Below are 27,259 nucleotides of genomic sequence, written 5' to 3'. Positions count from 1 at the left end.
ACTGGTTTGTAATTAATAAGATTTAAATTTATCATAATTGAAATTAAACTTCTTGACACAAAACTAAGTGGTTTTTTTCTACTTCTTATCACTCCCAAAAAAGTGTTGTGGTTCAACCAATTTATTTCATTAAGCTATCAATGAACAGAGAAATCCATTGTTTACATTGCTATAACAATAATTCACAAAAGGTGCAGTCTGGTAAAGTCTTTTGCAGGTGTGATTTAGTCCCACTAACCTCACAGTATCAGAAACAAAGACGATCGGTATGCTGGACGCCTGCTTTTACTTGAATACAATGGCTTGCAGTAAATTGAATGAAAAAAAAAGCATAATCCAGACCACAGCCTTGTTCGCTCTGTTATGACCTCTTCTACCATTGCCACAACTTATTCTTAAAACTTCTGGAGTTACATAACAAAATCAGCACTTCTTTCTTTTGCTTCTAAGTAACTATCCAGTCTTCAGCTGAAGAAAAGCCTGAAGCTGTTAAGAGTAAAGGTTCAGAAACGATGATAAATAAAAAGGACTTTGTATTTAAGTATTTTAAATAACCTTATTTTTAAAACAACATCTGATTTGGGGAACTGTCCACAAGAGCACCTTGAATGAATTTGGCAATGCTGACCAAGTAGGAGTAATCACATCAATAAAGAATACAGAAGTAAAATAAAGGTCATCATTATTTTCCATGACTAATACCAGGTCATTTCTCCTAATGTAAGTTCCTGCGGTTGCTGAAACAGGTGGTTTGAATTCCCTCTTCGCATGCACGACAGCAGATGACTTGTGTTAGCTCCCTCCGGGATAAAAGAAGGAAAAAGCTGGAGATGGGGCAAATGGAAGCTCAAACACTCAGTTTGGTGGTTGTGAAAACATCCACAAAATAAAAGTGTACTGCACTGTAACTTTCAAATATCTGATCTAAATTTAGATTTCCTCCTTCTCCCACCAGTATTCATGCAATCTATCAACTGTATTTCCAAACTCCTTTGGGTCACAGCATTAGTGCAGTATGTGTACCTCCATGAATTATCTGCGTATTTTCTCTCATCTAGGGAGCTGAATTTTTTAAATTTCACCGTAACATTTACATTTAAGTATTCACAGATTCTGTTGTATTTCATCCTTGTTTCAGCTGTAGGAAGGCTGAAAAAGATCATAGAATCATTTAGGTTGGAAAAGACCTTTAAGATCATTATAATACACGCATCACTGCAAGTTATTACAAAGTACCACTCTACAGAATGGTTGTACAGATTGCATCAAAGAGGTTTTACTCTCTGCAGCTAGGTCAAAGGCATAGAAAAATTTAAACAGGGAGGCATCAATGTATTATTTGGACTTAACCCACATCCTACTGAACTCAATAATAAAATTCCCAGTCTCCTTATCAGGACCTGAAAGCAGACTTCTGAAAACTGATTAAAAATTATAATGTCTTCTAGGTTTCAAAGGCCCCTTGAGAATCCACCCATAAGTGACTAAGCCTCTCTCAAAATGAAATGCAGGCACCTAGGTTATGTAGATGACACCTTTGAAAATTCCGCCTTAAATGAATTCTTACGATCACACAGCAAGCCTATGCTAAAGCCAGATATTAAAGGCAGGTGGTGAGCCTTAATGAAGCATCTACTCAAATTCAGGCCATGTTTTAGCAGCAAGCACTTAGGTGGATTATTAGAAGCAGGTGCTGTTTAATCTCCCTCACCTCCTGGGAAAAACTGGCATTTAAAAAAATGTTAGCAACAGCAATCACAGAAAGGGGAGGAGAGTCTTCCCTCCTAAAAAGCCAGCCGTTCTGCCTCTCCATGAGATGTGACGTTTTAACATTTTCTCCCCATCAAATCTGGGCATATGCAGTTGAACTGGACAGTTCTTGCAGACTCTGCAGGCTTTTGACTCTCAGCTTTTCAGGGATTTACATTTGTATTTAAACCTCTGCTAAGCTTCCTAAAGAAAGGATTTGTTTAATTATTTCACATTTTGATATTTCCAGATCTGAAACAGAGCTGCCTGCCTTGACTCTCACTGAGTCTCCAGAATCCTTTTAAGTTTCACGGACTCCCTGTCTGTTCCAAGGAAGCTGAGGGAGTCCAAAATGCCCTTGGCCGCTGATGAGAAGCCAAAAGATTCCGGTGCCACCCACATAGCAGCCCTACTCTGGAGCTAGAGTCTTGACAATCTTCTCCCCACCCTCTGTCAGTTTTATTCAAAACTGGTTTAGTTTGGGGTTTTTTTTTGCAATCCTAGGACTAGCAGTTCTGCATGAGCAATGTCCAGGATTGCAGACAGTGGGATGAGACGCTCCTCACCAAACAAACTGGCAAGCAAATCAACAGATTCTGCATTTTGAGAAGCAAACTAAAACATGCTGTTTCTTTACAGATTCGGGTTTTGCAGTGAAACCCTGCCGTTTCAAACGCTTGGAAATTTGTGACCATCTCATGTATAAGTTCCATGAAGCATGGGCGAGATGGGATGACTTTTGACTGGCAGAAACTCAGGATGGCTTTTGGCAGAGGAAATCTTTGCACAGAATCTAGCTCTGTGCAAAAAGGGGAAATAAACCCCTCCGCTATCAGCCAGAAAATACACCCAGCATGTCGGGACACACAGAAAGCATTCAGTGTGCAAGAGAAGGGTGCACTGACATGCTATCTAGCAGTGAGAGCCAACAGGGGATAACATTACTAAACCACAGCAGATCTGATAATGTATTTTCAAGCTTAGAGCACAACGAAAAGACACCGCTTCTGCCTGCCTAAAGCTGTCTTTAACAAAGAATTGCCTTGCAATGCATCTTTCAACAGAATTTAACGCCACATTCTGCTCATTTCACCTACCTGTTTGGTCCAAAGCTACAAATACAGTTCTTGGTGGAGATTTCTTACTTGGTACAGAGTGCCTTGAACTAAAAACTTCCATAGCAAGTCCTTAAAGCATTGAACCATTGTTTTTAGGAACATAAATGTTATGAATAATACAATGCATAATATTTCATGGTAGGCGGGGGTAAAGGATGAGAAAGCTTCACATGACAGTGGTCATCTCCAGGGTGTAATAAGCAAACATTTTTCATGGGTTCTTAAGGCCACAGGATGGGCAGTAGCTCTGCATTCTAAAAGGCAACACATATTACTGGTTGGACTAGTGCAATCTGGCCAACTACCACTTCGGGGAAGCAGAGAGGATTTAGAAAGAGAAAAAAATATTGTCACAATGAATATGTTGCTGTGACACTTCCATCTTCCGGTCCAGATTGCGGATAATGAATCCCAAATTAAAAAGAATTTTCTCCGAGAAAAAGACTGAACTCCGTCACAAGAGAAACTCATTTTCACTGTCTGATCATCTAATTTGACACTCTGAATAACAAGACACGGGAACTTAATGGAGTAATTCCTGCTTCAGATATCTAATCTGTGCTTGAAAGACACTGTTTTATATACCCATGTGTGTATATGTGTATATATATACATAAAACCAATAGGTAACATACAAAACCAATCATCCTTTTAAAGCTTCCAGTTATGGAATAATAATCCCATCAATCACCACTCCTCTTGAGACTGTCCATCTGATTGCAGATACATAGCTTCCCTTTCCAGCCACTGATTTTTCCTATCCCTTTCTGTTAGCCTCAGTGACCTGTATCAAAAATGGCATTTTTCCATGGAATTATACAAACTATGATCGAGTCTTACTTAACCTTCTCTAGAATTACTTCAAAATTCCCCTCGATCAGAACATTTCTGACATTTTGTAATCATCTATGATCAGCAAAAAACTGTGTTCTTACCACCAGAGTGACTGGCACTGACACAGTATTTCCCACCAACTTTTTAAGTCTATCCCAATGCGTACATACATACAAGTCCAGAGCAAGAGTACCTTCTCCTGTGTATGTGCGTTCATTGTAGAACACTGCTTCCATATTTTTTTAAGTGTAGAATTTCTGATGTGAGAAAAATAGAGCCTATGTAAATAAAAGTTATATGAACACAACTCTCTCACTATTTCTCAGATACAATATCTCAGAACACCAAATACAAGATTCAGTTGTTAAAGATATCATAGAAGTTTGTCTAACACTCTGGAAGACTTCGCAACTGAAAATAAAGGACAAAACTTATCAAAAATTATGTATGTACTTTTAATGTTTTAAGTTCTACAGACCCAAAATCCAGTGACCAACCATTAGACAATTATTCCGTATTATTCTGAATCTCAGTTAAAAACAGACATTTCTACACAAAATGTACAGGAATAAATGAGGCTTTGTTATTATGCACACAAGACGATTCTCTGAATCTTATTTGAACAAGTTACTCCCTAAATTTTCAAAACTGTGTTGAAAAATCTCTTATGCCTTCCTATCAAGCATAGAAACTGCCTTTTTGAAGCTATGCAGACTTCTGTGAGATGATTATTGCGTACTGTGAATCTGCAGCGTTTTGTGCGGGCAGAATATACGTGATTTCAAAAGACCCGCTTAATTACAAACCCCTATTTGCTTGTACGCTGTTCTGCGAAACAAAAAACTCATTCCATTTAACATCACGTACAAAGAAGACTGCTACAGCTCAGTAACCTTCAGAGAACCAATTATGTGTGTGTTCATTTTAACAACAAACTGAGTTTTCAGATTAGTTTTTAATTTTCTTTAATACAGAATTTTGAACTGTGAAACAAATACGTTCTTGATAGATTCATTTCTGGAAGATCTAAAGGCATGTCTCTCATCAGTGAGATAGTAATTAGGTGTGGAATAGCACCACATGATACTTTTTGGGAACTATACGGACGTTAAATTTTATTTTTCTCCCCACAAGTTTTCTCTGTGTGTTTGAACCAAACTCCATTACTAAGGTCATAGGAATGCTACTCTTTAATCCAGTAAATATCATTCTGGCAAAATAAGAGTTTTTGAATTTTTATACAAATATTCTCAGAACAGAAATTGATGCGGCCTCTGCAGAAGCATAACTTTTTTGCATTGCACAAAGCCAAAAAATGTTGGCTCCTTCTAAAACAGAAGTATCCTTGCTCCCTACGGATGAACTGCAACCACAGTCACAGGAATAGCACAAAACTTATTTTATGGATATAAATCAGACTTCTATTCTTATGTGGTACTTTCACTGGCAGTGAATAAGGTGAATTTCATGTTTTAAGAACAATTATTAGCCCTACAATAGCAATGCAAGTACACCTACTTTATTTATGCAACGTTTCCATCAATCTTCTGCTTATAAAATAAGGTGTCCAAACAAGAGAAAAAACTTAAATGCTTTCTATACAAAAAGGGAAGCATAATATATTCTTACTTTTTCCCTTTCTTTCCAAACTGTTATCACCACATGTATTTATACATTAAGATGCTCCTGGCAAACAGCAAAAGAATGTTTTTTCTGTTTGAAACTAAGCAGCTTATCCTCCCAGTCTTGCGACAGGCCTCAGTGGGAGCTTCAGATCTGGAGCAAGCACTTGGTATTTGATGGCTCACGCAAACGTGTTTCTTGACCAAGAATGCATGTTTCTTTATGTAAGATATACAGATAATGAAGCTAGTGGAGGGCATCTCACATAAACTCACCAGTTTGCAGAAGTTTAGGACTACACTGGAAGCAGTCCCCTGATTATCCTTTTTGCATCCTTAAACTCCCTTTGAAGAGGCCCTTGTAGGGACCACTTCATCTGCTCACTCCGTGCACACGGCTTCGGGATTTGTCAGACGCCGTATGAACACCTAGGCGTTTCTATTTTAAAAACTGTGCAGTAGATGCTTAATTAGAAGAAATCAATTTGTATTTGCCTGCAGAAATGTAGATAGCTCTAATTATTACACACAACCTATTATAATACATCAGAGAAGTTGGCAGGCTACAGAGGACACATGAACTGGTCAGCTGACAGGAGCACTCAGGGGAACTCCCAGGGAACTGAGAGAACATCAAAAAAATAACTTTTTCATAGTCATTTCTGATGTTGGCATCTTTGTTTCTGTGCAAATGAGACAATCCTTTAATACAAAAACAAAAGGTTTTTTTTTTTTAAATTGAACTCACACGTATCATAGACATTTAGGACGTTCACAGTTTCCTAATTAGTCTTTTTACGTAGCCAAATATTTTTGAAGTGACTTAGCCAACCTACATTCTCAAAACAAATGCAGAACGGGCCTGAGGCCGAGCATCCCCCCCCCGCCAGCCCGGCAACGGCACCGGCCGCAGGCCCAGCCGCTCGCCGGCTGCCGGCGGCTCCGGGGCGCGGAGGGCAGGGCCGTCCAGCGGCGCCCCCGCAGCCCCGGCCAGGCGAGCCGCCGCCAGCCTCCCCCAGAGCCTCCCGGGCCCCGCCGCCGGACGGGGCCGTGAGGCGGCCGGCCCGGCGCCACAGGGCCCTGGGAACGGGGAGCGCGGCTGCGGGCCGGCGGCAATCCGCCTCCTTCTGCTGCAGCTGAAGCGCTTTCTAGCGGTACTCTGCCCCGGCGCCAGCCCTGCCGCGGGCGACGAAGCCGCGGAGTCACCCGGGGACGGCGCCACGGGCCGGGGACGGCGCCACGGGCCGCCCCCGGCGCCACCCCGCCTCCGCCCCGCCTCACCGCGCAGGCGCCCCGCCGCCTTCCTCCTCTCGCTCCGGCAACGGCTGCCGCGCCGGGCGGCGGCGCCTGCGCGGTGGCGGCCGCCCGCTCTCCCCTTCCCCCGAAGCTTCGTGAAGGTTCCGGAAGGCCGCGGCCGGCTCTTTCCGCCCAGGGAGCCGCGCCGCCCCCCCCGGCGCTGCCCGGCTTCCGGCTGCCGCGCCGCCGGGCTGCGCTCTCCCGAGCGGTGGGGCGGGAAGAGCCGCCGGCCGCGCCGCCGCCATGTCGTTGCTCTGCTACAACCGGGGCTGCGGCCAGCGCTTCGACCCCGAAACCAACAGGGAGGGTGAGAGCGGCGGGGAAGGGCGGCGGCGGGGGAAGGGGGGGCGCGGGCTGCCTCCCTCGTTGCCCCCCCCCCGGCTTTCGGTTTGGGGGGGTGTGAAGGAGGGACTGCGGCGGGGGCTACCGGGGGTCTGCAGGGAGGGTCTGAGGGGCGGCCCGCGGCGCCCGCCACGCTCGGCGGCCTCCCCGGTTGCCGGAGCCACGTCGCGGTGCGGAGCTGTCAGCCAGGCCGGTCAGCACCGAGGGGCAGGGACAGCCCTGGCCTGCGGGTGTCGTGCCTGTGTCCGTGTGTCCTTCCTGCCCTCCCCTGTCTGTCGCTGCGCGGTGCCGGCCCCGGCTGGCTTCTCCCCGTGAGAGCCGTGTGTTCGTGGGGTGCTTTCTGCCGCTTCGGGGTGGAGGGGTGCCCCGCTGCGGTGAAAGGCTGCTCCCCCAGGGGCATGGCGGCAGCTGGACAGCGAAACCTGCCCGGGCTGGGGGTTGTCCCTTCCCATCCCTTCCGGGTCCCTTCCAAGTGCGGGGCTGGCGGCGAGCCTGGCTCTGAGGTTCTTTTATAATAATAAAGCTGTTCACAGCAGCGTGAGGGAAGAGAGGCAATAAGAAGCAGTTCTGTACGTTGCCGTGATGTATTGTGAAGGTAAAAGCTGGAGGCCTTGAGCAACAGACGTTTTTCTTTTGAGGGCCTCTGTGGATCTTGCGTATGTAGCAGTTATCAACTATTTTTTTTTTTTTTTTAATTATAGCATGTGGACTTGCAGCAGGTAATTAAATGTATTTTATGATACGCATATGTCTGCTTTGCCAAGTGCTGTGAGCTCTTGGCAGTGCTTCCCCTATGCATACTGAGGATCCAGTACCTGGTGAAGCATCTTTAAAGCGCTGTCATGTTAGGTTTTATGATTCCACAGAGGCTGCAAAAGAGTGATCTGAGTTTTCAGTAGGCCTGCCCTCAGCTGGTTTGTAATGTAACTCTGTTGGCTGAATTTCTAGAATGGCCTCTTTGCATTAGCTTAATTTTTAGTGACCCACAAGATTAGAATTAGGCTAACACGTTCTAGCATGCGCATATTCTGTGATTAAGAACCATGGCATAAAGTGTGTTTATTTTTCTGAGCGAAGTATTTCCAAAGAGGGGCAGCATTTTGAGTAAGACTCACTAATGTTATTAACAGAAAAGCAGGCATAGTTGTGGAATGCTTCCATTTAGTGATCTTTTCCACCGCCACCCCCCACATCCCTTTGCCCCAGAAGACAAAGCAGATAGGGGTGTTTATGTTAAAAATTCTCATTGGGGCTTCATAGCCTGTATTCATTATTAAAATAACAGTTCTTGAACATGTGTTCCTACGTTTGTGATCAAAGTTGGAGTAGACCTAATCTCGTTGGCACGGCCCTCTGCTCATTGTGTGGTGCTTGGATTGGGGAAAACAGCTTCTTGAGATGAAGTTTGTTTTGGTGGATGGCTGGAACACTTACTGGAATTACTGTGTCCTAGACTAAGTAGTTCTAAAGGTAAACATAGTTCTTCGCAGACCACTTCAGAAAACCAAGTTTGACATTTTCAGCGGAAGTAGAGTTCATTATAACTTTTGGCATCCCTAAACTTCACCAAGGTCAGTGGGATAATTACTACTTGGGCATCTAAATCCATACTTAGCTGTGTATGGCTGTCAAGTTCAAATGTTTGTTTGTGGTTTGGAACTGTGTTTGGATTTACTTCTGAAATATTGTGGGGATTAAGGCTAGTACATGTGTTAAATAAACACCAAAATACTTACCCCTTTAATAAGCAGTTTTGCATTGACATAATCAAATAGTTAAGCTTAGGATCAATATATTAATAGGAAATTTTCTTGAATGAAATAGGCTGGAAAATAAGGCCTGCTGGCCTCAAAGCAGTGTAGGATCTTTCAGGTTTTTTGTCTACATTCAGCCTGCAGTATAGATATTCCCACAGTGATGATTGATGTAAGAGGCCATTACTCTTCTCTTTAGAACCAGATGGCTGAAATAATATAGGCATGTATTTTCTGTAGAAATTCTAATTGTTTCCAAACTATGAGCAAGTGGCAACTGGCTGACAGGAAGGACTGTGTGCCTCTTAAAGAGAGGCAGAAAAAACAGCCTGAGGGAAAGCATTAAAGGTATGTCTACACAGTTGTGTCTGAGTGCACGGTTACCGGTTCATCTGTGGCATGCCTGGCAAGGTACAAATTTGACATGCATTTTAGATATGTTAACTACTAGTTAACCCATACTATTGAAGACTTATCCAGCATCTGACATAGAAGGTAGAACGTAACTTCAAAAGCAGTAGTATGTTTTTATTTCTTTTTTTTAACTGTGAGTGACCATGTGACCATTTCTAATCCATTTCAAGGCCAGGTCAAATTTTTCTGCTAAAACAGTGGTGTGAGGTAGTCATGCACACTTTGCTTTAGGTTTGAAAGTGGTGCTTCTTAATGACAGTTGCAAAGGTGGTATGCACAAACAGATGGAAAGTGTATATGTTATATGTTTTTGTCTCAATTTCTTCACTGTACTGCAGCATTTTTTGGTTTAGGCTATAATTTGGATCTTTCTTAATGCGGTTTAATTTGGTCCATTGCCAGAACAGAAGCATGTACATTTTCGTGCTTGTTTATACCCTTTTCCTTAGATCAGACTTGGTGGTGTTGAACCTGCAGGATAAACATGACCACAGACCTGATGCAAACTTACTTCATGTATTTCTGAGGTGGAGTGAGTGAGAGATGAAGTTGCAAGAAATGGTAGCCGAGATATTTTGAGTCTGTGTGCCCACAGTCAGCTTTCTTTAACCTTGTCTGGTCCCGACAGTTCAAACTCTGTTCCTATGAAGTGCACCCTCTGATCCTCTGTCTTCCCCTCAACTTTCTGTTTCTCAAGCTGAGCCTTTCTTTTCTCTGTGAACTACTTATAAGCTCTTGCCATACCATGTTTGTCCTGTTTTCTATGGTTTTTTTTCCAACACTGTGAGAATTTCAGTGGAATTAGCTTCCTAGCTTCAGCAACCACTTGAAGGCATCGAATTCCCCAAGGTGCTGAATGAACTTCATCAGGTTTAATGACCTTCCATTGCTTTGGGGCTGTAAAGCATAGCTTGCTAAGTATTGGAGTGTTTCCACAGGCTAGCAGGTCGGTTTGCAAGTTGTATATAGACAGTTGTCTCATTTCATCCTCAAGAATTCCACACAATTCCATTGTAAATAGCTCTAAGTTTGGATGACCTGTGCCATTTTCTACTTTGACATTTAACAAAAAGACTAATAAAGTGCTTCAACGAATAAGCAAGGATGTGGCGGTAAGGCAGCAGCAGACAGCAGTGTGTGCATTGTGAGAGGGGGATTGGTCTGGGTATGAAATCAGCATAAAAAAAAGAATCCACCAAACAACCTGAAAATTTGTGGTACTTGCATCTCCAAAAATGATCTGAGGGTGAGAGAAAATACCTTGTTTTGACTTAAGTTTGTCCTGGTTAAGGAGAGGTATTAAAAGCAATGGAGAAGTGACTTGATTTTTTTGCAGTGAAAAATGTAGAATAGCAACCAAAGGCTGGAAGTTGAACTCTGACAAATCAGAAATAGACGTGCTTCTAACTGCTCAGGTGACTACTGATGTGTGCTAAACTCCTGGTTTTCATCACTTAGTCTGAGATGGGATATTTTTATGGATGTAAACTTTAATCGGGTAAGAGTTTTTGGGCTCAGTATGAGTGAAAATGAGGGACATTTGACTGTCCTGTAGTACACAGAATGGTCAGACTGCTTAGTGGATAAGTCCCACTGCCTCTTTTTGAGGTACAGCAGAACTCCTTGTTTCAGCATTTTCTGTTGTGGAACATGCATGGCCCTCATGAGATGGCACCAGAGAGCGGACTGTCATTTGCTCCATGATGTACCTCCTGCAGAGGAGGCTTCAGGAAGCAAGGAAAAAGGATTGGAGTTGGCCAGATGGACAAATAGATGCTTGTCTCTGTCTGACTTGTGAGCTGGAGGGTAGCTGTCTCTGAGTTAATTGATCACAAGATGGTTTTGGTCTCTAAAAATGTTGCACTGACTTAACAGCACCTCTCATTTAAACCCACATGCTTGTGAGGGATTAGAAATATTAATTTACATCTTCTGATTCAGAAACAATCTTTGCTGCAAACAGAACTTAGTTTTACTACCATGATGCTTATGATGACATACTTCCATACTTATGGAAAAGAATAACCTCTATTTTTACTTTCATTTGATTTAGTGAAGTCCTGGGTTCTTTATACCAAATAACCGCTTTTTTTTTTTATTTTCCTGTGAGGTTTGCGTTTACGAAAGCATTAGCTTTTCATCCTGAAGCTGAATGAATTGGTAGAAGTTCATGGATATGTATGTAAATCCAGCTGAAGGACTAACGTCCCAAAATATGTGCCTTTTGAGTTAAGGTGGGAATGATCACCTTAAAGCAACATGCCTATCAGACTGTATTAGTGCCTTAGACTTAGGCACTGAACGTAAAACTAAAGAAAATTATACTAAGCAAGACTTCTTAAAAATCTACATATTTATAAAAAATTAAAACAACAAAGTTATTGTCTTCAAGCCCATTTAATAAAGTTATTTATCACTTTTATGCCTCCTATTATGTAAATTGTGATATTTTTCACTCTTCTGTTTTATGGAGGCTTATTATAAAAATTGTTACTGTTTGTGTCACTTTTAATTTTGGCTGTTTCCAACAACAGCAAAAATTTTGCTTTAAAGACTAAAAGATAGCTAGTGTTTCCCATCACTTTTAGAGTCAAGTCATTAAAATATCCATGCAGTATGTGTCAAAGAGAAGTTAAATAATCAGAGCAATTGTTTTACACTTGAAAAAAAAAAATACATCTGTTAAGTAAAAAAGGAACAGTTGCTACATAAAAAGCTGTAGTGTTGATAAACGTCTGTGAATATAAACAGTTCAGTTAATGGAAGTCATGTTACAGTGTAGTGTTTATAGAGAACTTATTAATAATTAATAGTATTGACATGTCTAAATTGTGTATGTGGAAGACTGGCCTTTGGGTTCAAGTCCTTAAGTGACCTAGGATACCCCAAACAGTGAAAAAAGAACAAGCTAATTATCATGGCTAAAATAATGAACTCAAGATTTCTGTTAAGAGAATTTTTTAACAGAGTACTTCTAGATAGAAAGCCTTGATCAGGTGCAAATAGATGTATTTGATGCTGTAAAACAGTATTTCATGTCTGTCGGAGGGCCACAGGGCCGCCTTGTTGACTTCTGTGGAATTACCATTAATTACCATTAAATAAATTACCAATAATTACCAATAATTACCATTATGGAGTAGAAGTTGTCTTAGATGCCTGCTTTCTGGTTTGTGTTGTATAATACAGAAGAAAAAATCTGGATTGTTTACGTTTAATATATGCACTGAGAAAGCTTGCTCTGTGTAGTCTGTATTTTCCTTTATAATTCCATGCACTTGGGGAAGTGGGACGGCTCATGGCATACATGAATTGCAAGTGTGAAATTTTTGCTGAGTTTGTGATCAGAATAAGGATTCTTGGCATGCCTGAATATTAATAATAGTAATTTTCTTCTAGATTCATGCACATATCATCCAGGTGTGCCAGTCTTTCATGATGCTCTCAAAGTAAGTATGCAACTAGCTTTCTAAGTCTTATCTTTTTTTTCCATATATGTAAAACAGTGTGCTTGTTTTCCTTTTTAATTCCAAATCTTTCAGTTGTAGAAACTGATGTCCAGCCTATCATGTTTGAGCAACCCCATGAAATTAGAAAAGCACACTTTCGCAAACCTGAAGAAGAAATTGAAAACTGTAATCATATGGTCTGTATGCCATGCAAGTCTGTGTGGCCCATGTTTCCTATTGATTGACTTTAGATGTCTCAACAGTTTAATTAGGTCCTCTCAATAGGTCTTTGGAGGCATTGAGAAGTGTCGTAGTCTTTCCATTAATTAACCTGCTTAGAATTCAAACCAGCTGCTTGTGGTCTTACATGGGTAGTGAACTAATGTGTATGTGACATTTGCCTACTATAAAAAATAATTGTGTTCTGTTAATCTGACAGATGAGTATGTTGGTTAAGTTGGGACTGGTAGGCCGTGCCTCTGATGCAGCTGTCCAGGATTCTTGGGCTACATCGTCAGTAGTGAATTAAATATACCTGTGACTGGTCTCCAGTGCTTAGGCCAACTACATAGCCCATATTCATTATATTAAACTCTTTTCCTACTTCAGGATCTACTGGATGCATCCAAAGTGCCTACAGGGAATTATCTGAGACACAACTGCCAAAACAGTACTGGAAATCATTCTAACAATTTAATAGTGTATGGCCAGAAATCTGGTGTCCAGAAATGGAGCCTGGCAATGGTTACTGTATTAATACAGATGTAGCCTAAGTGACCCTTCTTAGGACACCAGACTGCTATTTAACCAAGCTCTGGGGCAAGCATCTTTTCTTGGCGTTTAGCAACTGCTTCTACTGGCAGTGCATCTCATCCCTGTCCCATAATGTGCTGTCTTTTGGGCTCATGGAAGCTTGTGCATGTGTGCTGGGTAGCGTATTTTCTGTGAGCTATTGCTCATATTGCAGTACATGGCTCTGGAACCGGCCACAGTGCGCCACTCGCAAATGAGGATGGACGCTGTTGGATCAAATACGATACAGTTACTTAGACTATGGCAGCTTGTTTTGTGCAAAATTACAGTTGTACTCACAACACAGTACCTAAAACTTCTACATAATTATAAAGACAGAAATCATACAGTTACCTCAAAAGATTGTGTTTACTCCCTCTTTTGCTTATATATGCACCGTTTTTAAAACAAGTACTACTTTCACTCCTCTCCTTATCCTATCTCTTGGTCTAATTACAAATGTGTCATAATTCTGTATGGGCAGTTTTCCTCCTGCTATGAATTCTAGATAATCTAAGTGGGCAGGGTGAACCTTTTGTCTCCTTGACTGTGGAAATAATTAATATTTTGAGGATGCTTTAGAACCACGTACCTAAAACCCATTGTGTCACACTGCTTAAGCTCTCAAAGCAGTGGTGCATTTATTAGTCAAACCGTTGCCTTTAATAAGGTTCTTCAAGTTGTAAGATACATTATTCACAGTGGCAAGATAATTTTCTCTAAAGTGGGATTTCTGGTTTATATAATAAAAAGTGCTCTTGATTGATGTAGTTGGGTAGATGGCTATGCAAGGCCCATCTCCAGCTTTGTGGTGGGAAATAAGCAGTTGAAAGACTTGACTAGTGCTCAAAGAAAGAAAAAGTCCTCATTGTTTTAGGAAAGGGGCCTGTACGTTATGCCACAGGTGAGACTAGTCTCAGGTATAGTATTCGTTTGGTTTACAGAGTTGGCACCTAACTTGTCGTGGAAATATTGCCTCACGTTTACCGAACTATGTGATTAAGGCAGCATGAGTGAACTAGAAGTGGCAGCTGTAACAGGTTTCTCTGGCTTTTAAAAATGCACATGATGACAATATTGTCCAGAGAAGAAAATAATCTCTAATCGTGATGTGCCATATCTTGTAAAGGAATATAATTAGTCTTTTGGTTTTTGTAAGCTGTTGCCAAGTAAGGTGGTCATGCTTGTTTTATTTTTATTCCAAAATTTTTATAGGGTTGGTCATGTTGTAAGAGAAGAACAACAGACTTTTCTGACTTCTTAAGCATTGTGGTATGTACTCATGATTATTTACAATTTTTATACTTGTCAAATGACAATGATAAATATTAAATGGTACATGTGCTTACATGTTTAAAATCTGTGTACTTTTGTTAAAACTGTCTTAATCTTGCATGCACTATTTTTCTTGATATAATGTTGAAGTTGAGTCTCATTTTCAAGCTTTAATGGTTATAATTAGTTCTATCAAAACCTATTTAGATACTTGTTAACAATGAAGGAAGGTCAATATTTTTTGTTACTTTGCTTGATTACGGGAGGCATGCAATTTTCTTTTAACATACGTCCAAATGAAGATTTTTCCACTTTAGTTGCAGGATTTCCTTTGCAGCCAATGTCTAGAGTGGGTTTAAAGGAGAAGATGGGGCTGCAGAAATAAATCGAGAAAACTTGTTGCAGCTTTTGATAATTCTTAATTGTGCACACAAACTATACTGCATATATATAAACATATGCTTTCCATAATAGGGCTGTACAAAGGGTTTCCATAACAGTGAGAAACCTCCTGAGCCTGTTAAGCCAGAAGTCAAAACTACCTCTGAACGAAAGGAGCTGGCTGAACTGAAACCCAAATTTCAAGAGCACATAATTCAGGCACCAAAACCATTGGAAACAATTAAAAGACCAAGGTACAGTATCCGAAACTAAGTTTTGCCAGGTTTGTGGTCAGTTGGCCAAGGTAAAGCTTGTTTGGTTATTCAGTGTTGCACATCTCATATAGTGTAAAAAATCCCAAATTAACTTCAAAAGAGCTTGTGTTTGGTAGCAGTGATGATGTTATCTTAAGCTTCAAAATGAGATAAAAGAATTCTGGTTAGGACAAGGTGGTACTCGATCTCTCGGCATTTAGCTTTACAGGAAACAAAAATTGCGGTCTAAAGCCTCGTAGCTTAGAATGCCACTAGCAGTTGTGTTTAGTGTTTTAAACAGAGATAGAAAATAATTTTAGAGTGCTTGTATTTAGATTCCTTAATCTCTCTGATTCATTTTTATTGTTGTAGAGTATTTAGGATTTCCTGTTGAAGTCTAAGACTGCCTTCTGAATCTCTAGTCTGTTTTTCCATAAACAGTAAGAATTGGCATTTACAAACCTAGTTTGTTTGTTTGTTGTTGTAAGGGAGGTTGGAAAGGAAGAGCCTTATAGCAAGATTAAAAGTTACTACTTTGTTATCTTTTGTAAATTATTTCTCATGAAGCTGACATGAATACATGGACTTTTTTTTAGCCCAGATGAGCCAATGACAAATTTGCAGCTGAAAGTGTCAGCTTCCTTGAAGCAAGCGCTAGATAAACTGAAACTGTCATCAGAAAATGAAGAGAAAAAAGGTGAGGATATAGGGAGGTTAAGTAGGTATATGATGCAAATTGTCACACAAATAAATGAAATGCTGGTTTTTTGTTGTGGTTTCTGAAGTAGTTATTTCATGTAATTATGTTCTTGTTCTCAATAATCTGGGAAATACCTTCTTGTCTAGGGAATGATAATCAGAGTTTAAATGTGAACAATGTGGAGACTTGGGTGTTAGGAGCAGTATGTTCCCATTAAAATTATTTGAACTGCCTATTTTATGAGATTTCCTGGTTAGAATGGACATGGTGGGAACATGCATTTCTGAATAGATGACTGAAAGAGTTTCCCAAGCAATGAACTCTACTTCTGTGTTATTGCAAAGACGATGTCTTATAAAGCCTTTCATAAACTGCTCAAATTCCTCTGAAGTCTAGTTGGTTCTCCCTCTTCTGTTTTTCCACTTTTTTTCTTCCCGCAGTTTGTTTGGATTTTGGTTCCAGAACTACACTGCACCTTATGAAACACTTTCTAATTTCAGCCTACGTTTGTGGCTATTTTATATTTCTTTGTTCTTGTGCCAAAACTGTCATTTAGTTCTTCTTTCTAGTTGGTATCCAAATTCTTTCCTTCTGTGTATTTGTAGACAGCAGTTGGAGCCTTTTACATTTGGTTTTACAAAACCAAGCAAGATGAGTGATTGTTCTCTTCCCCTATGATTGTAATAATCCTCTTCATCAATTTTTTTTGCCCCACTTAAAACAGTGTAAAGGTATAGAGCCTAGAATCTGATGCATAGATAATACAGCTTTTGGAATGTTTGCATAATTTCTGTTTCTTTCTTTGTAACTTCCTGGCAGACTTCAGTGCCAGGCAGAAAATAGCCAGCTTGAGAGGGTTTTTTTCGTAATACACTCCTTCGCTTGTTTTAATTCTCAATAAAAGCAAAATATTTAGTACACTGTACAATTCAGTTGCTATTTTCTATAATATGATTCTGTTTACAGAGGAAGACAGTGATGAAATCAAGATTGGGACGGCATGTAAAAATGCAGGCTGTTCAAAAGTAAGTGGTTCAGTTCCACTCTTAAACCCAGCTGCTAAACTATTAAGTGTGCAGTTTTGTTTTCCTTTCTTGGGTGTTTTTTTGTGCTCTACCAATTGATTTGGAAATGGCACAAAGTCCATGAGGCTTAACGAATGCACATTTGATAACACGCTCTCGTATGGACAAACGTGGGCTGTTTTGTACTGTGGATGCAGTAAGTCTAAGATTACTTTTTTTTACACCTGTCCTGATCTTCCGATTAGTAAGCTTGCCAAACCCATGGTACTGATGTGTTTCACCTTAAAATGTTAAATATATTGGTGAGAGGTGGCTCCCTGGTAACACTTGAATTGCTCTTGATAATCTGGGTATAGGTCAGAAGCGTCTGCAGATCTTATCAATTAATGCTTCCTGCCAGAAGAATCCACAAAGAAAATGTTTTAGCACTCCTACCAGCAAAATTAGTCTTTGTATTACACGGTCATTTAAGCTAAAAGTTTTTTTACATTGACACCCTTGTGTTGTACAGAATGGGACAGTAGAATTTAAATAGGTATTTCACTGGACATCTGAGAGAGTTTGCATTTTCTGCTGAAACTGGTGGGAGAAGAATTTATAACGGTCTCGTTTGTGTTAGGAACAACTGATATGATACTCGGTGGCAGAGTTGTATATTGTTTAATTTACTTCCTTTTGAGAATCTATGTGTTTTATGAATGATAAATTTAATTTATTTTCCAGTTAAGTACTTGTTTTCTCTGAATATTCAGAGTATTTTTAAAGATAGATATCTCTGAGGATCTCAAGTGACCTTTATGAGCATAGATGATGTCACCCTTAATGTACTCCATTGAACTAATACAAAGTATATCTTGGGAGGAAGAGTGCCAGGGAACCTCTTGTGAGTGAAGGCTGAATGGCTGTTTTGAAAAGCTAAGGCAAGCCACCAGATTTAGATTATTTACTCAAAAGCTTTGTAGTACTTTGTTCAGTGTTTCTCTTGTGGGCTGTATTTTGTTTTGTTCTGTTTTTTCTTTTGGTCCACGTCCTGTAATAGTAATACGCTTTAAATGTTTTGTTTTACTAGACGTACGAAGGACCACACAGCACAGAAGAAGTATGTATATACCATTCTGGTGTACCTATATTCCATGAAGGGTTAGTACTCAGTTAACTTCAATTTTTTTTTTTAAATTAGTCTACCACGCGTTCCTGCTTTCTTTGTAGATGTTGCCTTGTTTTCATTCTGTGTTTCTTCTTCAGTCAAAACCGGCAATGCTTGAGGAGGGTATACTAAATTAACAGTAATATTGCATAAAGGAAAGATCTTAAGTACTCACAGTAAATAGTGTCCTAAATATTGTTTGTTAATTACTTTGCAAACTTTCAAGGATGAAGTATTGGAGCTGTTGTAAAAGGAAAACGTCTGACTTCAATACATTTTTAGCTCAAGAAGGCTGCACAACAGGAACACATGTATGGACTAAAAAGGATGCGGTAAGTTGCATTCTGTAGCTGGCCATTCTGAATTTTGACTACTCAAGTGTAGTTAGTAGCTTGATTGAGTTATTACTATAGGCGAGCTGTTACAGATCACTGCCTCTGAAATAACCGGGAGGATATGCACAGCATGACAACAGAGAACTGGATTTTGAAGTAATCTGTGGTAGAAGCATACTTGTAATAGAGTACAACCTTTTTTTTTAGTGTTACCTGTAGTATCACTATTTTATAGTAAAAGTGTTTTTGGCAAATTCAGAAAAAAAAAAAGGCAGTCTTCTCTGCTTTGTTAGTTAAGAAAGTCTATGGTATTCCATATAGAATATATTCCATATATATTCCTTAAAATAAGATTATTAGAAGTCTTTCCTCCCCCAAAGACCATGAAGAGAGCAGCCGTACATGTTCTGTGGTAAAATAATGGTACTTCCAGTTTCATTCAGAGTAGTTGAATTGTTGTTTAGGTAGGGATGGCAGGGCAGATAAGGTCGATGAGGTTCCGTGGGTGAGGATGGAAGGGTCTCTTTCTGTCTAATTTGGATTCTGTTTACACGTCTGAATATTTTTCTGGTCTGAATCTAATTCAGTGTTTTGACTACCAGTATAACAAATACAGAGAGAGCATCTGTTTAGTTTGTAGGTATTTCATGCAATGTTGGGAACAAACTGCAGAATTATAGGGTGAAAAATATTTCCATTCAAGGTTTAAAAAGATTCTTAGAGAACATTATAGAACGTAATAATGGAACTGAACACTTACTTCAAACACATGAGCTGGTCACATGTTGGATGCAGGTGAACACAAAATTCTTGTTATGAATATATTGTCTATTGCTGAGGCAAAATGGGTTTGATACTGCAAACAGCAGTAACGCTTAACAGAAGGAAATAAAGATATATTATAGAAAGTGTGGTTCTGTTACCTCATTCTATAACAACTACTTCACAAGTCCTTTACTTCCTTTAAGTCATGGAAGTGCTGCTTGCTTTGAAGACTTATGTTTGTTTTTAAGAAGTATTTTCAAATACAGAAAGGAGGGATTAAAAAAAAAAAAAAGCTGAAGTTGTGAGCCTAAAGCATGAGAGTATTCCTGTAAAGAATTTACCCAGATGTTAAGAAACTGTGTGTATATTAAATGTGCTTATATTGAGATAATGGGTTTCTAGCTAACAGGGTTTTTTTGACTTTACCTTTTTGTTGTTGTTTTGGTTTTTTTTCAAGTGTTTCTTTTTCCTGCATCAGAGAACAGAGGGTAATACTCAACAATTTTTTGCAGTAATAGGAAAGTTTCTTGGAGCCATGGCTTTCTTTTTCTTTGATCTGTTCCTTTCTACTACCTGCTGGAAAACTGTAGTCTTGGAAAGGAAGTTAATCCAACAAGTAACATTTTGTTGTTGTTGTTCTGGTTTTTATTTTTTTCTGTCACAACGCCCCAGTTTCTTACTGTAGTCTGTTATAAGCATTGGTTTTCTCACTTCTAATGTTTGTCAGGGACTGGTAGCTGAAATATTTACTAAAAAAAGATGTAAGTGAAGTCTTGCAATGTCCTGTGAGCATGCAGTATAGTTCTTTTATTAGCTATGCCTATTGGCTATTAAAATAGTCCTGGGCTTTTATCCTGATTAATCTTGTAAAAATACTCCTGAGTGCAATTTTAAGTCTTTTTTTCATAACTTCTTGCTTATATAGGGAAAGAAAGTAGTTCCATGCAGGCATGATTGGCACCAGACCGGAGCAGAAGTGACTATTTCTGTATATGCGAAAAACTCTGTTCCTGATCTGAGCTACGTAGAAGCAAATAGCACAATGGTGAGTATCTACCTTAAGATGTAATTCTTTTTTTAATTCTTACAGCAGCTTGAAATTAGGTAAATCTGGGTTCTGCTTTATTTACAAGGCAGAGGTAGAACAGCATAAGAGTCTTTTTTGAGTAACGGCTTTTTGTTTGCATTTGTGTTTGTTCATGTATGTCTAGCGTTTTTTTTTTTTTTCCTCTTCCGGACATCTGTACTTTAATTTTTTTTTTTAAGCTGCAATATGATATGTCAAAAAAATCTTTAATTTGACTTCCACAATTAAAACCCAAGTGTGATGGATTTGCATCACCATATGTGTAAATAATTATAGATTCATAATTTCATTGTATTTGGTTTAATGTAATTTATTATAGTTCTTCACAGTATGCAGTTTCACAGCTACTAATATTAAACAAGTGTTAAAATGCTTCTCTCATGTCTTAATCATGCATTTGGAGAGAATGATACACCTCCCAGGAGGTATATATGGCCACTATTGACTGCGAGACTGTATCAGAATCTGTTAAAATAGATTTTCACTTTGCTTATTGTAGAATCTGAGTCCTAATGTGATATATTTTGCTTAAACATCCTTGTGTATGTTTTATTAGCCTGACAAAATGTTCTGTTGTTTTTCCCGTTAAGTTAAATATCCATATTGTATTTGAAGGAGAAAAGGAATTTCATCGCAGTGTGAAATTATGGGGAGTAAGTATAAGAATAATTTTTCTTTTTAAAAAAAAAAAAAAAAAAAAAACAAAAACACAAAACACACAACAAAACACAAACCCTCAGCTTCCTCTCTTTCAAAACAGTTTGTTTTTCCTCATTACTCTGTTTATTGAAAGAAATTCAGTTGCATGTCGTTCAGTAATCTACATTTAAATCTGAATCTAATGCCCCAAGTGATCAGGTATGACATCATAGTTGATGCTGCTTTGAGCAGGAGGTGACCTCCTGAGGTCCTTTCTGTCCCGATTTGTCCTAAGATCCCAACACCGTGATAGTGGTCTTCCAGAAACCCTTGACACTATGTAACGGCATGCTTATGTATGTGTTAGACCAATGTGTATGTTACATCTGCACAGGCATGTGTTTGTGGCTTGGGAATGGGAGAGGGTTGACTTTTCCAGATAACAGAGGGACTCCATCTACCTAAACATATACTGAAATTTAGTGGTAAGGTACTCTTCCAAACTTAATTCCCAAATACCTAGCAGTCTGTTTCGTAAATTGAGGTGTGAAATATGTTTTCTGTTCTAGGTAATTGATGTAAAGAGGAGTTATGTGAACATGACGGCTACAAAGATTGAGCTTACTATGAGAAAAGCAGAGCCCCTATTATGGGCAAGTCTTGAATTACCGGTATCCCACACACAACAGAAAAAAGAGAATTCAGATCAATAATGATTCCAAGAGAGAAGTTATTTCCCATTATGAAGTGGTGACTTGCTACTGTAATCAAATATTTAACTTTTATATAGATTCATTTTTTTTATGCTAGATCATATGTTCCATTCTACAAAGAAACTTGATGCACAGTAAATGGAGGTATAAACTTGAAGGGTAACAGCTATTTCTGCTCTTGCTCCCATGAGTATATTTATTCTAGCTGGAGTGTCTCCGTGGGGATTTAGAGTAAAAGAGCTATTGCCCTTTGCTTACAACCTTACCTGCCATGCACTGGCTGTCCAAATAGATGTGTTCTCAGTCCACTGTGTCTGTTAATTTTTCAAGTGTTCGGTTTAGACTGGATCTACACATGTTAGCACATGTTAAATTCAGCACGGTTTGTTATGAAGCATACAGTAATACAGATGCAAAAATCCGAGTTTATGAAGTGATTAACCTGATTCTACATCTAGAATAGAAAGGTACATAAGCATAAATACGAAAGCACACTTGTATACTTGCGTTTTTGTCTTCTGAAACTGAGGTTTGTTTCAATACCTGTTGGCTGTGGAGGAATGGAATAAAGGGTATTTTGCTAAGGATTTCAGTACTTGCTGACTCTTTTGCTGTCTTTCATGTATAAAAGCAGGAGATCAGATTAAAATAAAAACAAAATTGGCAAGAGGGAATTTTTTTTTTTTTTTACCTCCTGTACCTTTGGTATTTGTATTGTTAAATATAAAAGTGAATGGACAGTGAAATGGCTGAATAATTTAGCATCTCAGCTGTGGAGAATATAGAAACAGCAGACTATTGTAAAATTACCAATATGTGTATATATATGTGTGTGTGTATATATATATATTTGACAGTCTTTAGAATGTCTGTTCTGTCCTATTCTACAACATTCAAAATTATGAATCTTTTTTCAGAGTAGGTGGATATGTGTAGTAGGAGAAGCCAGTACACACTGTAGGTGTCTCAGGAAAATTATTTCCACGTGGATATGCACAGCTCTGGTTTCTGAGGATGGTAATCTAAGAACCAAATTTACGTACAGGGCAAATCTTAGGAGAAACAAACAACAAGCTTTAAAATGTCTGTCTCAGATCATAATTGTACCTTTGTATTAAAATACTTTGAAAATATTATTTCTTTCAAACAGCATAAGCAAAACACTGTAATTAGAAATGAAGACCTTATTTTTGTTTTCAGTTCTCCATCAGTAAGGATTTGTGACTGAAAACAGGATAGTTTTAAAGATGAGACTTTTATCCAAGCAGCAACACATGCAGTAATGTTGCTTTCTCTTTCTGCTTAAAATAGTTTCTTAATTTTGGATTGCAGCTGAAAGAAAAGCAATGTTTTTGTATATGTCATGCAAAATGTACCCCATTATTTATTGTGCCAAAACTCATATACGTAAACAAGCAGTCCTGTGGACTGTTGAAACGTGTGGGTGCTCGTCTACCTACCTTGGCACACCTGGAACAACGCCAAGAGAAACACAGAACGTGGTAAAGGCAGTCTGAAGTTAAATGTGTATTTCTAAGAATCTTACTGTTTTACAACAGGTATAATTTGACTTGAGCTCAGAGTTTTGTCCCTAGCAGTACTTGAAATCCTACTTCATGCTTAAAGTAGTAGGAAACACACTACCAAAGAAACCATCCCCAAACCCCAGGAAAGTAACGCCAGTGCTGTATACATGGAATTGGTTTTGGTGCTTCGTTACCTCCGAGGTCCTGTTTCCTCATTGGCTTGGCGGGAGCGTGGTTGCGTACTCCTTTGGGCCCCTGTTAAAAGTTCCAGCTTAAGTTCTGCCTGAAAGATTCTATTAACCTCTAATAATGCTGCCTTTTTTTTTTTTTTAATAAATTTGCAAACATCAGGTGCTGTGAAGTGATAGGGTGCAAGCTTACAAAAATGTATGCCTGCAACTGGTCTTCTAAAAATTGAACAGATGTTCCCTGATGTGTTCTGAACCACCAAGTGGAGCTCTTACTGGTACAATACTGAGAACTGCCACTTCAGGGGATGAAAAGTTCTAGATAGCTGTAGCTACTAGCGTGCCATCTGTGTTTTTGTAGGCAGAACTCTGAACTTGGACAGCAAAATGAGCAGTGCTTAAATGCCAGGATAAAGTTCTTATTTAACAAGCAAGTTCAAACATGTGTCTATCCATATGGATATGTAAATACCCTAAATTTTCCACATTTTTTTTAACATACTTTCAGTTTATTTGCATCCTCACATGCAGTAGGTTTACATCATGTAAAATCCATTTTAACGAACTACAAGGGAGATGGAATTCCTTGGGACAACAGAATTTCTGTTTTTAAGCAAGCCACATTCTCCCTTAGCATACTAAACCCTCAACGGAGAGCAATGTGGACGAACGGGCCTTCTGCTGTTGGTGCTGCAGGCCTTGGGACCCCGTAACTGTTTGTTACACTCTTTCAAGCTACGTTCTGCCGGTAGCTGAGTCAGCTTGGCCATAAGTAGAAGGAAGCTCCTGTAAACATGGGTCTCCGTTTTGCTTTTTGTTCATTCCTCCTACTCTTTTCCTGTTGTTCATACTTTCAGCACAAAATTAAAGATACTTCAGGAGTTCCGTAATGACTTTCCCCATCAGTGGCAATAAAATCACTTCTAAAATTCACCTGATTAAAAAAGTAAGCAAACAAAAAAAAACCCAGCTTCGATCAGGCAAGAAGGTGTAGGTTTTACAAATAATAGCCTAGTTTTCTATGGCTGTGATGTTTTTCAAAATAAAAGGATCAACTTTCAGATGGTATAGACTTGCCATAAGTCTCGTGTTTAACTGCATTAATTCTTAGCAGCTTTTTATAACCATATGTCTGCATCCGTCGTCAGGCTGCGAAAGCTGTATCGCTGAATTTGAGTGTTTGAAGCAGTTGCTCAGACCAGGCTTCGGCACACCGGTGTTTGATCCTGGGATTCTGTGACAGGACGTCTTGACGTGGCTAGCGCTAGCCCCCGCTTCCGTGGAATACTGCTTTGGCTGTAGCTTTTATTAGTGCGTGTGGAGAGAAGGTGAAACCGACTGTCGGGTACCAAACCGATCACAGTACTTTCTCAAAAGCAAGATCTGAAAACTAAGCGAAGTGATTTTTGATCCCGTAGGCTTTCACCTGTCTAATAGTAGTGAAACTAAATTGCAAACAAGTATGTACTGGAATACTTGCTGTTAAATTTACCCTTTTTTTCATGTTTTCAGAAGTTGTGCTGTATTTAACAAGTTGGTTAACTTGATACAGTCTAGCCATATTTTTATAATTGATGAGCCTTTAAAAGCAGTAGTGTGTTTCAGTACGAGTTTCCATGTCACACATGCACACAGCGTATTACATGTCTCAGAACTGACTGTCCAGGTGCATATAAACCTTTTCCTTCATAATCCCTTTTTAATATGAAAAATAGCATGGGTATACAAGCTTGTGACAGAAATCTTAATCTTTTCCCTCGTGTATAAGCCTATTTTCCTACCCAGCATTACATGTTGTATCTGTAACAACATTTCTTGGAGGAGCGGGAATTTATTTTTCATGTTAATGCACTGTTAAGCACTGGGCTGTTCAGCTGCTCTGACTCTTAGGTTTTACATGGCACTGATGTAACTTGACAAAAAAAATCTTCCATTGGATGATCTTCTGGAACGCGTACATTATCAAGTCACCATTTCAGTAGTTTAGGGACTAGTTTTACTAGGGATTTTGCCTTGGAAAAAAAAATCTACTTATCCTATGGAACGAGGCATTTTTTGCTTGCATTCTTTAAACATGGCATGAGTATTGGTTAAATACTGTACCTGTTAATCACTGGTCTTTCCCTATTGCTACTAAAATTTTTTTTATCTCCGTTCAGGAACGAGATCCTTTTTAAAGTAATGAGTTATGTGTCTGGAACACGGTTTTAAGGTGGTAATAATTTTGCCATTATAGGAGTCTTGAATTGCAGTCGAAGGGGGGGAGATGTCTTTTTGCATGGTGGTTTGGTTCTGCCCATTCATAAAACTTATATGGAGAAATTAATCTCACGTCTTCATGCTCTAGTTTTTTTCTAAATGTATTCAATAAAATTCTTACTACATGCTGGTTGCATTTGGGGGTTTTTTGACTTCTTTTGTTACGGGAGAGAACTTCCCTTTGGATTTGCAACACGGCTGTCAAAATGAAATGGAAGTGGGCATTTTGCACAGGTCCGTCCGTAGGTGCGGGAACCTGTGAGGCAGAGGGGTCTTTCCCCACCCCTTGGTTTCTTTCTTTCCCTGTTGCTTCCTAACGCGACAGCCCCGTCGGGACGCGCAAGCTGTGCGGCGGTTCGAGTAGGTCTGGCTGATGGCATGGGGCCTGTCTCGCTCTTGGAAATTTTTCTGGTTTGAGCTGTTACAAACTTGTTGGAACTGGAATAATTCCCAGTACAGTGTTCGGGCTGTTTCTAAGAATGCCGAAGATATTGTAGCTCTGCTGCTCTTTTTCTATTTTCTTGATTTCTTGGAAGAAGATACCTGTCAAAACCTCCGGCATTCCCACAATGGAGAGAAAAAGGATTCACTTCTTGGGGCCTGAAATTTTCTGTGGTAATAAAAACTTTGTGTTTTCTCAAAGTTTGGGTGGGCGTTTTAACCGAAGATAACCAAGATGCACGTCACAGACCTTATAAACTAAGCCAGTTACTGTGCCAAATGGCTGTTAGTCAAGCGGATTCAGTTTCTCCGAGTTTGTCTGCAACACGCAGGGTTGGCGGTGGGGAGATAGGATGTTAGCAGTCAGGGGGATGGGTGGGCAAAGGCTGCGGTCCCGAAGGCTTCCCTGTAGGCAGCACAGATTTCAACCCGCGTTCATAAAGTCAACATTTCTCCGTTCAACTTCTGAACGTTTTGTCTTCCTGACGCAACGTTGGCGTGAGCAGGAATGAAGAACTGCTGTACGGGACCGCTGTCAGCCACGCGTTTGTGGTCAGTCCGCGAGCCTGCAAGGAAGGGGGCTGCAGGAGCAGGTACCTGTCATCTGGAGGGACGTGACACGGAGTCATAGAATCGTTAAGGTTGGAAAAGACCCTTAAGATCCTGGAGTCCAGCCGTTCCCCTGGCACTGCCAAGGCCACCACATGCATCGGCGTGTTTTTCTTTAGCTTAATTGAGCAACCTATATGATGACTGATTCTGGCCATCCAGAAACTGCGCAGGTTTTTTTGCAGCCAGCGCGCTTCTGTGTGAGAAGCAAGCGTCCTCTTGAATAAAATATTTATGTTACCTACTGGAAACAAGTATTTGAAAAACTAGTTCTTTGTTAAAGGTTAATAAAAGCTGCATTGCAACAAAAGTCATTCACATCTAGCTGGAGGCAGAGCTGTTACCTTACAACCATCTAGGAAATATTTATTTAGTCTGGAAACCTTGTTCTCTGAAATGTGTTTTAAATTTATGATAAATATTGATACTGCAATATTACTGCGGAATTCAATGCTTGGGAGAAAACTAACCTCATGTGCTTCTAGCCTAATACACTTAACCTAATTTGTTCTTTATGGAAAATCAAACTCGTGTATAAGAGGCAG

At 39.7% G+C, this 27,259-nt stretch overlaps 1 protein-coding gene across 2 annotated transcripts; it reads left to right on the top strand.

The window, feature by feature from the left end:
• Window positions 1-6,773: 6,773 nt before the first annotated feature.
• CHORDC1 (cysteine and histidine rich domain containing 1) lies at window positions 6,774-25,800 on the top strand. Of its 2 annotated transcripts, XM_082304715.1 has the most exons (12): window positions 6,866-6,926; window positions 12,529-12,578; window positions 12,672-12,775; window positions 14,586-14,642; window positions 15,120-15,280; window positions 15,877-15,977; window positions 16,947-17,005; window positions 18,075-18,145; window positions 18,379-18,484; window positions 20,178-20,297; window positions 20,930-20,992; window positions 21,548-25,800. In XM_082304715.1, exons 3-12 carry the CDS (start codon window positions 12,698-12,700, stop codon window positions 21,689-21,691), a joined length of 960 nt encoding a protein of 319 aa, XP_082160841.1. In that variant the 5' UTR covers window positions 6,866-6,926; window positions 12,529-12,578; window positions 12,672-12,697; the 3' UTR covers window positions 21,692-25,800. The 2 variants fall into 2 exon arrangements, with proteins under 2 accessions (XP_082160840.1, XP_082160841.1); XM_082304714.1 differs by lacking the exon at window positions 12,672-12,775 and having other exon boundaries at window positions 6,774-6,926.
• The last annotated feature ends 1,459 nt before the right edge of the window (window positions 25,801-27,259 follow it).

Source organism: Platalea leucorodia, assembly GCF_965183815.1.
Source record: "Platalea leucorodia genome assembly, chromosome: 2".
NCBI lineage: Eukaryota > Metazoa > Chordata > Aves > Pelecaniformes > Threskiornithidae > Platalea > Platalea leucorodia.
The sequence above is the reverse complement of the archived record's forward strand: the minus strand, read 5'-3'. Positions and strand labels throughout refer to the sequence as shown.

Coding starts and splice junctions, on each gene's coding strand:
- CHORDC1 (XM_082304714.1), top strand. CDS start 6,863: ATGTCGTTGCTCTGCTACAACCGGGGCTGCGGCCAGCGCTTCGACCCC. Junction 6,927..12,528: donor CCCCGAAACCAACAGGGAGG/GTGAGAGCGGCG, acceptor ATTTTCTTCTAG/ATTCATGCACATATCATCCA. Junction 18,146..18,378: donor GTACCTATATTCCATGAAGG/GTTAGTACTCAG, acceptor CAAACTTTCAAG/GATGAAGTATTGGAGCTGTT.